The sequence below is a fragment of the Geospiza fortis genome, unplaced genomic scaffold (assembly GCF_000277835.1).
Source record: "Geospiza fortis unplaced genomic scaffold, GeoFor_1.0 scaffold206, whole genome shotgun sequence".
NCBI lineage: Eukaryota > Metazoa > Chordata > Aves > Passeriformes > Thraupidae > Geospiza > Geospiza fortis.
The window spans coordinates 8,151,380-8,161,830 of NW_005054311.1; the positions used below are offsets into that span (position 1 = coordinate 8,151,380).

General features: G+C 43.5%; 1 protein-coding gene across 1 annotated transcript in view; it reads right to left on the bottom strand.

Moving 5' to 3' along the window:
* Positions 1 to 384: 384 nt before the first annotated feature.
* Positions 385 to 10,451, bottom strand: part of SCGN (secretagogin, EF-hand calcium binding protein) — a 31,872-nt gene continuing 21,805 nt past the window's right edge. The window contains exons 8-12 of the mRNA XM_031055646.1: positions 4,913 to 4,968; positions 3,414 to 3,459; positions 3,242 to 3,301; positions 2,291 to 2,359; positions 385 to 946 (exon numbers count right to left, since the gene is read on the bottom strand). Of these exons, the coding sequence (XP_030911506.1) occupies positions 818 to 946; positions 2,291 to 2,359; positions 3,242 to 3,301; positions 3,414 to 3,459; positions 4,913 to 4,968 (360 nt within the window). The 3' untranslated portion in view covers positions 385 to 817. The remainder of the gene's footprint in view (positions 947 to 2,290; positions 2,360 to 3,241; positions 3,302 to 3,413; positions 3,460 to 4,912; positions 4,969 to 10,451) is intronic.

Consider the following 10,451-nt stretch of genomic DNA (forward strand, 5'->3'; position numbering starts at 1 on the left):
AAAAAAAACCAAAAAACCAAGCATGTGTAGGAGCTTTGCTCTCATCAGGCTTCTGTCCTTTCAGTTTTCCAATTTATTGAAACCTTGTAGGTTATTTCAGTTTGGGTCAGAAGAGAAGTGTCCTCCAGAAGTGATATTACTCTGTGGCTTCATCCGGAGGGTGACACACAAACCACACATGGTGTGTGTGGCTTCCACATGGGAAGGATCTAATACGTTTCATAGCAGATTTGGACCCCACAACTGACAGGCATCACAAAACCTCTTGCCATCTGATGCATGTTACATAAAAAGCTGTGTACAGTCTGCCAGCCTGTGGCAGATGTCTTTCTGTACATAACACATAAACTTTGATGTTAGTGAATTTCTGTAATTGCCATTTTATTTCTGCACAAATACACTGTCATCCATCCAATATTTTAAATGCACAAGGCACAATGTTCACCAAAGTAATGACTTCACACATACAAAGTGACCATCAGAAACACCTAGTAGCTGCACTCTGAAAGCACTGAGGGGATGTTTCTGAGGAGATGCTTGTTCCTATCCTGGGAGAATGGGCAGGGCAGCGTTTCATGAAAATAATAGCAACCTGTCCTCTGAGCAGACATTGCCAGGGAGACCCACAAGAGGCAGCAGCAAGTGAACAGCACAAAGGAGTTGGTGGAGTGAGGAGGCCATCATGTAAATCCCACTCTCCAGCCTGGCAGCGTGGTGCCTCAGCTCCCCACCACTCCCACAGCAGCACAGAACATACTTCTACGAGGAGCAGCAGGCAAATCTTTCAAGGGAAACACAACCACAAGCACTTTCCCAGCTATGGGTTAATTTTCAGCCCAAGACACAAAGCTAGTTCAGATTTCTGAATTTTCCCATCCTTGTTCACATCGCAGTGGTTGAGCAGGATCTGGCGGAACTTGTCCAGGTCCACCCCACTAATGCTGGGCTGCAGGCAAAGAGAAAAAGAATGCATGCTGAGAGAGAAAATGGCTCTGGATTTCCCCAGCTTATGAAGCAGCCCACCATGCAGCAACTGGAAAAACCACCCAAGGAAGAGTGACCAAAAGGCCCTACATCATCTCATATGCCTTGGGGAAGAAAACAGAAGATGGGGAAAGGATGCCCTGAACAAGCAGAAGGTGCACGGAACTGTAAGTGACTGTATGGAAATGCACCATGACTTTTGTGCTCAGTCAAGGCCATGAGTATCCGATCCATATAAAAGAAAACTTCAGAAAGTTGTGCAATGCAGATCCCTGCTCTACCAGACCTGTGCTTTCATCTGGTTTCCTCTCTCAAACCTGCTGTGCAAGGACTAACGTGACATTTCTGTCAGCATACTGCTATTTTACAGGCTAGTCAGCAATGTAAAAATACCTTTTGGGGATCAAGTTCATGTTGAAGACACATTGTACAGGCTACACAGTTTCTGTATGCTCCTAATGTTGTATGGCTTGCTCTGCTTCCCACATTCTCAGGAGGGGATCAAATTCCCATGCACAGTTTGTGGGGTCCAAGGGCAATGCTGAAGGCCCTTAGGCAAAGTACAAATTTCCCTTCTTTACACACACTCACACACAGCACAAATCCAGCCTCCTGCCCATCCCCACACCCTTCCTTGCACACTGCATGGCCAGAACACACACATGAAGCCATCAGCACACAGCTGCCATTCTCTGCTCTCTCCTGAATGGACATGGCAGCACAGATATCTCACACTGTGTGGAAATGCAACAGTTCAGGCTTAGAGGAAGCTAAAGATCAGATTCTGTTTGGGTCAAAAGCTCTATCTTGCACTGCATCAGAAAAATTAAGATAATCCAAAGAAGACAGACTCTTCTGTCCATCAGGAGCTGAAGAAACACACCAGATATGGTATTCTTGATTACAGACCTCAAGTAATTTTCAATTGTAGCCCTGAGATGAACTAATGAACCATGAGGTCATTTGGTGAGAACCATATCCACAAGGAAAACAGAAGAAAGAAATTGTGATGACCCACCCATATCATGTCATGCTGTAACACCTGCCTAATTCAAAGTATGAACTAGAATGGACCTTTTAAAAATAGAGTTGCTGAGGGAAGCTGTATTAATTTGTAAGGCAGAATTTATGTGATAAGGTGAAATGTTTCAAAGTATACATACTGAGTTGGTGACATTGCCTTCTGCTGATGATCAAACTAAAATTTGACTCTATGTTCTTACTAGTGTCTCTGTGTACATAGCCTTTCCAAAAGCACTGATCTTTAGGAAATACAGAGTATTAACAAATAGAGCCATGAAGATACCTTGACCAGTTCCATCATGTCTTTGACAAACCCATCCACTTCTGGGCCTTCAAGCGCTCCTGTTTTACTCTGAAAGAAGGAATAAACATCAAAACTCCCCAGCGAGTTAAAACCACTACAGTGTTTACTGGTGAATACCAATACCTGGGCAGCAAGCTTTCCAGCATAAAGTTCACAGAATCATGAAATGGTTTGGGTTGGAAGGGACATTAAAGATCATCCAATTCCAACCATTCCACCATGGCCAGGGACACCTTCCACTACCCCAGGTTGCTCAAAGCCCCAGCCAACTTGGCCTTGAACACTTCCAGGGTTGGGAAATCCACAGCTCCTCTGGGAAAACCTGTTTCAGTGCTTCAAGACCCTCACAGTAAAGAATTTCTTCCCAATATCTAATATCTAAGAGCCCACTGTTTTTCCCAAACCATCTCTTCCCACAAATTGGGAGCAATGTCTCCCACCATCCTGAGGGAGTTGTGTGACTGCCAGAAGCAGCACTGAATTGCTGCTGTCTAACAGGCAGCTAAATGGTTATGTCTGTCCTGAGCCAGACTCTCTAAACAACCATGGATTTGGTATGGAAAAGGGGGTTATTTTTCAGTGTGGAGGTGATGCAGGTCCTGAACTGCCAGAGACTGTGAGCGCTAAAGCCACCACCTCCTCCTCCTCCCTTGCATCTCCTGCAGGAAAACTGCCAATGCAGCAGCACTGGCCATGGCAATGGAGAAAGTCGAAATGGGTCCTTGACACAAGATCTCTGAGCATTGCTCCTCTCTGTCCCTGTTTTACCCCTCCCAGTCTGGCATCTGGTCTCATGGGCCACAGGCTTGGGCACAGCTGCCACTCCTCAGTGACTCCAGTAGCACCCAGCAGGAGGAAGAAGTCTCAGCAGCACACACTAACTCTGTCATTTACAAACCACAAGGGAATGAACTGATTCATGGGACTCACAACATCATAGTGTGCAAAGATCTTCTCAAAATCTCTCCTCCTTTCTTCTGTGCTGGAAGCCTGCATACAGAGAGGACAAACAAATGAAAAATTAAAGCAAAAATTTCAAGTTTGGGCCCAGGTCACCTTAGCTGGAGACAGGATCAATGTATCAAAAATTAGTGCTACTTACATCCATCTTGAATTGTAGAAGGAAATTTTCCTGGAGTGCCAGAATCCTGAATGGAGAGATTTTAATTATGATCTTTTCACTTTATCATCTGCACACAAACTATTCTGAGCTCTCCTTGTTTACAAAGCAAAGGCATGTTAGATTAAAGGCCTATAAAAGAGAAAATTGCCTCTGGGGTTATTTACAGTGGGCTGTTGTGGGAACACACGCCTTCCTCCCTGTCTTATGGGGCACAGAGGGTGCCCTTTAGTTCACCACAGACATACCTATTAGCACCATTGCTTTTCCCAGAGATTTCTGGTGGTCTTGCACAACAGAAGGTGTCAGCTTCTGAAGTAAGAGCTAACAGACAATCATTCCTTGTAACTGGATTGCTGTGCTGCATTAAAGAAAGTGATTTATGCCTCTCTACTGGAGGGAGGACTTGGTGGTTGTAAAAGTAAAGGACAAAGTAATACTGGCCTGTACACCAAGACTGGCAGAATTCCTCTCTTTTCATGTCCTAAAGCCTGACAGGCACTAATAAATCCTTTTCTCTCTCCAACTGCTCTGCTAACCCTGAGGTTTTTAGAGCCCATGGCACAGGGCATTGCTGAGCTGTGTCCGCACATGTAGGGATTTTGTAGTCTGAGAAACGTTTTCAGACTGGAAGAGAGCCTCAGATGGCCTGGTTCCCAAAAGGGAACGGTATTTAAGAGAAAATTGTAACAGCAACACCCTTTAGATATTCTCCATCCTGCCTCAGATTCTCTTCAGATATTTCATGGTCAAAGGGAACTGCTGTATGCACTGCAGTTATTTGTGCTGGCATTTGTTGGGATTTGAAGCACAGAGTTACAGTGGCAAAGCAGCACCTCTGTCCCCTCATCCTCTAAACTGGCCTTTTAAGAATGTATCTGCAAATTTAAAGTCCTATCTAACCAATGGACATAGTTTTACAGAGAGAGGCATACTTTCTAAGCAGTGAAAATCATCTAAAAGCCTCTGAGGTATCAAGGACAGAAAAGAGAGAGGCCCATGACAGATTCCAGCTTCATTCACAAGCATCTCACCTTGGCTCTCCAAATCCTTTCCTACCGCCACTGCCAAATTCTTTTGTGGTGGCACTTTCATTATTCAAAATGCAGTAAAAATTCTTTGCAATCCCTGCTGCACATAATGATGAAAAATAAATGCATGTCTGTGACCCCGTTGAAAGGATTGTCATCCTTCTTTTGGAGAAACAGAGCCACTGGTTGCTTTGCCACCTCCTGGGAAGCACCTCCGATTATGCCAGAGCACATTAATTTTGTACAAACAGATCCTGGCATTGCTCCTATCCCTGGCTCCAGATTCTCAGATTATTGCAACGGGGACCACGTGTTGAAGAGGTGGGATCAGAGCAGATCTAATTCAAAAGGAGGTAGAATTCAACTGCACATCCCTAGAGGGAGAGCATTCACCTTGTGTGGATTGACCATTGTGAGCTGAAACACCCCATCAACATTATTAAATCCTACCTTGCCAGGTCATTCAGGTCCAGTCGTCCATCTTTGTTTTTGTCGAAGATTTTCATCTATAAATCAAGAAGACAGAGATAAAACACATGGGCCACAAGGAGAACACACATACAAAAAAAAAGGCAATATACATTTTGCTCTGCCCTGTGCCCTTCCCTCTACTTGCTCAGGGGGCTTGCCCAAATCCCAGGCAGCATGGCATCCTGTGCTAGCACAAACTGCAAGGGTGGCACAAGGGAATAGCAAAACTCACCAGCTTTCTGACAGCAACAACCCAAAGCAATCAAATACCAGTACTGCTCCCTTCCCACCTTACATGGGGATAAAGCAGGTCTGTAGGAAAGGCCTTCAGAAACAAAATACTGACATTGCCCTGGTCCCAAAAAAAAAAAAAAAAGCCAGAAAAAGGGAGAAATTTCTAAACACTTCCACCTGGACTCCATCCTTACATTTGACTGTTGCTGTGGCTTCTGAGCAGCTGAGGTGCAAATGCCACCTTCTAATCAGCACTCAGGTCAGGATTTTACACCACTAAAGCTGTGGGGCTTGCTTGGCTCAAGGCCTGCTGCTAGAATGCACTAAGACTCAGAAGAAGGTCAGGCTGCCAACATCAAGAGGTTAAATGTGAATTTAAAACTTATTCTTTTCTTTTACTGAATAGCATAATTTTGATGAGCCATCACAAAAAATTATTTATTTATTTGCTGTATTTGGTTCTGAATTTCTCTTCAAGGCACAAAAAATGGTCTGTTATAAAGAAAGGGGTGGGGGGGATGTTTAATGAGTTGCAAACCTGAATATCTCATGGCTCAAAGTTCTAGAAAAAAAAATATTCCACACTGTGTGTGGAGGGAACATGAATATTTTACTATGACAGATTACCTTTCTTGTCAAATACTAAGCTAAGGAATATGCATTAATCTTACCTTGATAGATCACATTTGCTTGTTTAGTGGTTGTGCAGAATAATTGGTTCACTAAAGATCTTTTGTGCATTGCACAGCTGCTGGAGAAGACCTGGACCAGCCCCATCTGACAAAGCTCAGATGGACAGGATTATCCCCTACGACATAGCCTGAACATAGCATGGGAGCCAGCAGCATGTCCTGAGCACTTCTCAGCAGTGGAGCCAAGGCAGAGCCTAATAATCATGTGAGAAAAGGGAGCATCTGGAGAGCTGCCATTTCTCAGGGAGATTTCACCTGTTTTGTCAGTGCTGCCTCTTCTCCGCCCATTGCTCAAGGGGAGCAAGGACAGCAAATCCATGGTAACCCTTTATTGTACCACGTTTAGACTGAGATTCTGCAACAGACTCTATACCATTAATTATTCTGAGTATTTTACCCTTGTGAGGTTTGGGTGGAATTTTTGAAGAGGCATTTGGTATGGGCTCACTTTTCCTCCCATTGAAACAGCATGAAAGACCTACGAATGGTTGAAGGCCCATATTGAGATATTTGGAAAAATGGCATCACAAGAGCCATGTGGGTGTTCAGTGGCACAAAGAAAGCTATTTTCTCATTTAAATGGCCTCTGCCAAACGTTCTCTGAGCCACTAAATGACAAAGGAAAGACTTCTGAATCTTCCTTCACTCTACAGCTGGGGAGACAAATAAAGCTGCCAGGCCATCCTGAGGACTTCCCTCTGGATGCGTCAGTCCAAGTTGTTACCTTGCAGCTCATCTAACTTCTTGCACGCTGCTTCCTGCCCCATTAGATCTCCCACATCAATATGGCACTTTTCCCTGGTCTCTGCTGGAGCAGCAGTGGGACAAGGCTAGAGGAAGGGATGGGAGCAGAAGCTGCATTTGCTGGTGCCAGCAAGGGGAGAAATGTCCTTGCAATGACAGTCGCCCTCTGCCATCAGAGAGATAAACCCAAGCCTTCAGTTCTTGGCTGCTAAAGCAGTTATTCTGAAAGTCATAGAAAAGGATAAATATTTCTAGAAATAAATAAGCCCAGATAAGATTTTTAAAGCCTCTCTCCAAATGGAACATCAATGCCTAACCTGGTTTGTCTGTTGTTTGAGGAGAAATACCCCTACTACTTCACTTTGGCATACTCTCCACCACCAGTCACGTTGCTACATCCAGCTTACATCATTGCTGAAAAATATGCTGCCTAAAAGAAGCTTATGGAGACAACCCCTATGTAGTTGGCTAGAGAGAGCACCAGTATGTGGGTGGTGGGAATACCATAGTCCTTGTGCTCTACAGTAACAGTAACTTCAGGGCTTTTGAAAATGTCAGTCTAAATCCTTTGGTTTAGGCCGCCAAGAAGCATTAGTTACCCACATGGTCTGAAGGTCACCACAAAGCAGTGCAGCTGGTGGGGTGAGATAGAACAGCATTTGCTGGGAAAGAATAGCTTTTGGTGGGAAACACAGGGCCCAGCTCTCAGGAACTCTGCTGTCAGGTCAGGGCAGCTCTGGCTGAAGGCACTGGTCTTAGGTTCATACAAAAATACAGTATCCTTACCAAAACACACTAAAACTTATGGCCTTTAGTAGTCTTAGTACTTCACTTGGATTCTCCCACATATTTCTGAGCTCCTGAAAGCATATGTTTTACTTTCTCCCATTTCTGCTGCATCTCAGAATTACTGTCTTGAGGCTAAAATTCAGTGCTTCAGCCTAGACTTCAAATTCAGATGTGTTTTTCTCTCTGTGATACCTCAGAAAAGCAAACACTGAGTTTCTAGGAGAAGTTCAACTCTGTGATCACCATGTCCTGGTCTCCATACGAGCTTATGGACCAGAACCGAACTGGTGGTTTCCTGTCCAAGAGCCAGACTTGGGGCACAATTCTCATTTCACATAGGCTTGTCTGGGACCAGTCTCATGTTTCTTTTCCAGTGAAACATCTCCAGCCTCATGTCCTTTTCCAGGAAATAAATAAATAAGGATCCCAGCATGGCTGTCCTTGCCTGGGGACTTCATGTGTCCTGCCTGCCCTGCATCTGCTCTACTCTGTGGGTGCAGCATATTTTCATGGTTTCAGAAGTTGCAAATAACCAGGAAGAGTTTTGTGCACTCTTAATGAAACAGACTAGATGAAAGAGGGTGGTTAAGATGTGAAAGGCTTTCTGCTTCATTATCAATTTTGTGAGCGTATGGTTTTCAATCCTACCAGTTTCTGAACCCTTTACAATATTCCTGCAGCAGTGCAGATCCCAGTAAAACACATTTAATAGAGAGGTAATAAACTCCTTGGTGGATTGCTTAATGGAAGGAAACATTCTTCTCCTGCACACTATCTTTCAACTTGATATTGAAATTTCAGTGACTGACCACATCTATTTACAGCTAAACAACTCCCCTCCCTGACCTCCTTCACTCAGCTCTGTAAGAGAGAGCCTTAGTGTTTTCTATCTGTCTTTTTCTGCCACAACTACCCTGAATACAATTTTCAAACACATGCAATATTTTTATCATCCATACCAGTCAACAGAAAGAAAGTCTGGCTGGAAGAGCTACACCAAGCTAATTCTTGCCCAGTGACTAACACAAGAAAGATTGAAAACATGCAGGGGAGAAGGGCTAGTGTTCACTGAATTAGTTTAGGTACCACAGCTAATAAGATAGACCTAATCCTGTTACTGGGACAAGTGGAGCTCATGCATATCCACTACACGGCAGTTGTGTGCTGCATTACTCAGGGAACAGCTTGGGGAAGTGTTTTTTAATCAAACTTTCAAGTTTCAAGCATGTGAGTGTTTGATCTGATCTGCTAATTGTGTGCATGAGTACACAAAGAATGACAGAGGTAGCCACCCCATCTGACAAAGCATACATAATGGGAGAAGCAGATAATTGCAATGGTTATGAGGTTGTTTCTAATTTAAACTTTTGCCTTCACACACCATATTGATATGTTAAATTTGATGGATTTTCAGTTTACACTTATGAAAGGTGTATTTACACTGGCAGGCTGATACGAAACATCACAATGTGGTTAAGGACAAGGTCTGGCATGTTTAAATAGCACTCAATTTTACTAAAAGCTCTGTTGCATCTAGCAGTATGCTTTATAAAATGATGCATTTCCGTTACTGTCAAACTACCCCATGTTTTAAAGTGTTTGCACAAATTAAATCACTGACATTTTAATGGCAGTGCACCAAGGGCACACCCCATTTGTTTGAATGTACTCTGTGGCACTCTGAGACAGACAGAGAATATGTCAGAGCTTGGTTTGCAAATAAAAGTTGTTACATCTCCATTTTTTAAAAGTGCAAAATCAAAACTGCCGTCAGCTTTTAATTCAGCAAAGGAAATATCTCTGCTTTCTCAGTCCAGTGTTCTAAAGGCCACTGAAACATCGCAATATGACAAACACACACATTCTTTGAATAGCAATATAAATCTGAATTATTTTCCATGACAGAGATAAGGAAAGACGTAAACAACCAAAATAAATAGTTCTGTGATCAGCAGACTCAATAAAACCTGCTTTCATACCTTCTTTGTCTCTCTTTCTTTGTGTGTAATTAAGTGGGACACTAAGAGAGTCCGTTTTATTTGACCTCCTACTCTCACAAATATATTTTCATGTGTATATCATGGGCAGCTATGCCCAACAGCTGAAACAAAAGTTGGCCATGGACAGCAGAGGTTATTGAGGCTGTATAAAGACAGGCATCAGCCCAAGCTGCAGGACTGCCTATGGCCTCTTTCTTTAGGGAAGGATGGGGTCACAAAGGCATTTGCAGAGCGACAGGAGGGCCCAGTGGCCAGCAAGTTACCCTCAGGACAAAGCTCAGTGTCCTGCCCAGCCAGACCACCTGTGTCCCATAAACAAGTTCTTTAGCACAGGATTTCTAAGCGTGTTTTGATTCCTATGAGACCAAGGCATTATCTGTTGGGGTATTCAGAAGCCTGCAAGCTCCTGAGTTCTTTTGGTTCTGATCTTCAGAAATTATGTTTGAGCTTACACAGGATTTTCTACTTCCTTTGGCTTATGCCACAGCAAGGGTGGTGCAAAACTGGAGGTGACAGCACCCCTAGCATTAAAATGAGAAGGGACACAGGAGGCAGATTTGTGTTCATCAGCTTTGTGGGTCCTTTCAGTCACTTAGGAGAGAGGCTGGCATGGACCACTACCAGGAGGAGAAGGGATGAGCAAACACTGCACTTTGGGAACCAATCTTGTAGGCTACACTCGACTCCTGTAGTATTTCTAGAACTTTGGGAAGTTTGCTTGGTGTGTTCACAAACATAATACATTCTATTTAGGCTATTTTTCAATACAAAAAATATTTGTCTTTCCATTATTACACCTCTTGTTGGGTGGTCATATGAGACTTTGTTAACAAAGATATGCTACCTTGACTAGTAAGATATTAAGGTTCTAAATCACCTGAATTTTCTGTGCTTTGGCTTTTATTTACTCACATGAGTACATTGGCATCAGCACTGAACACAGACAGACTTTCGCGTGGAACTGACCACACTGAAACTCTGCATTATCCTTGCAGAGGGGACCAGCAGCAGCCACAAAAGCACTGGAAATCCTCTCAATGTACAATAAAGGTGAATAAT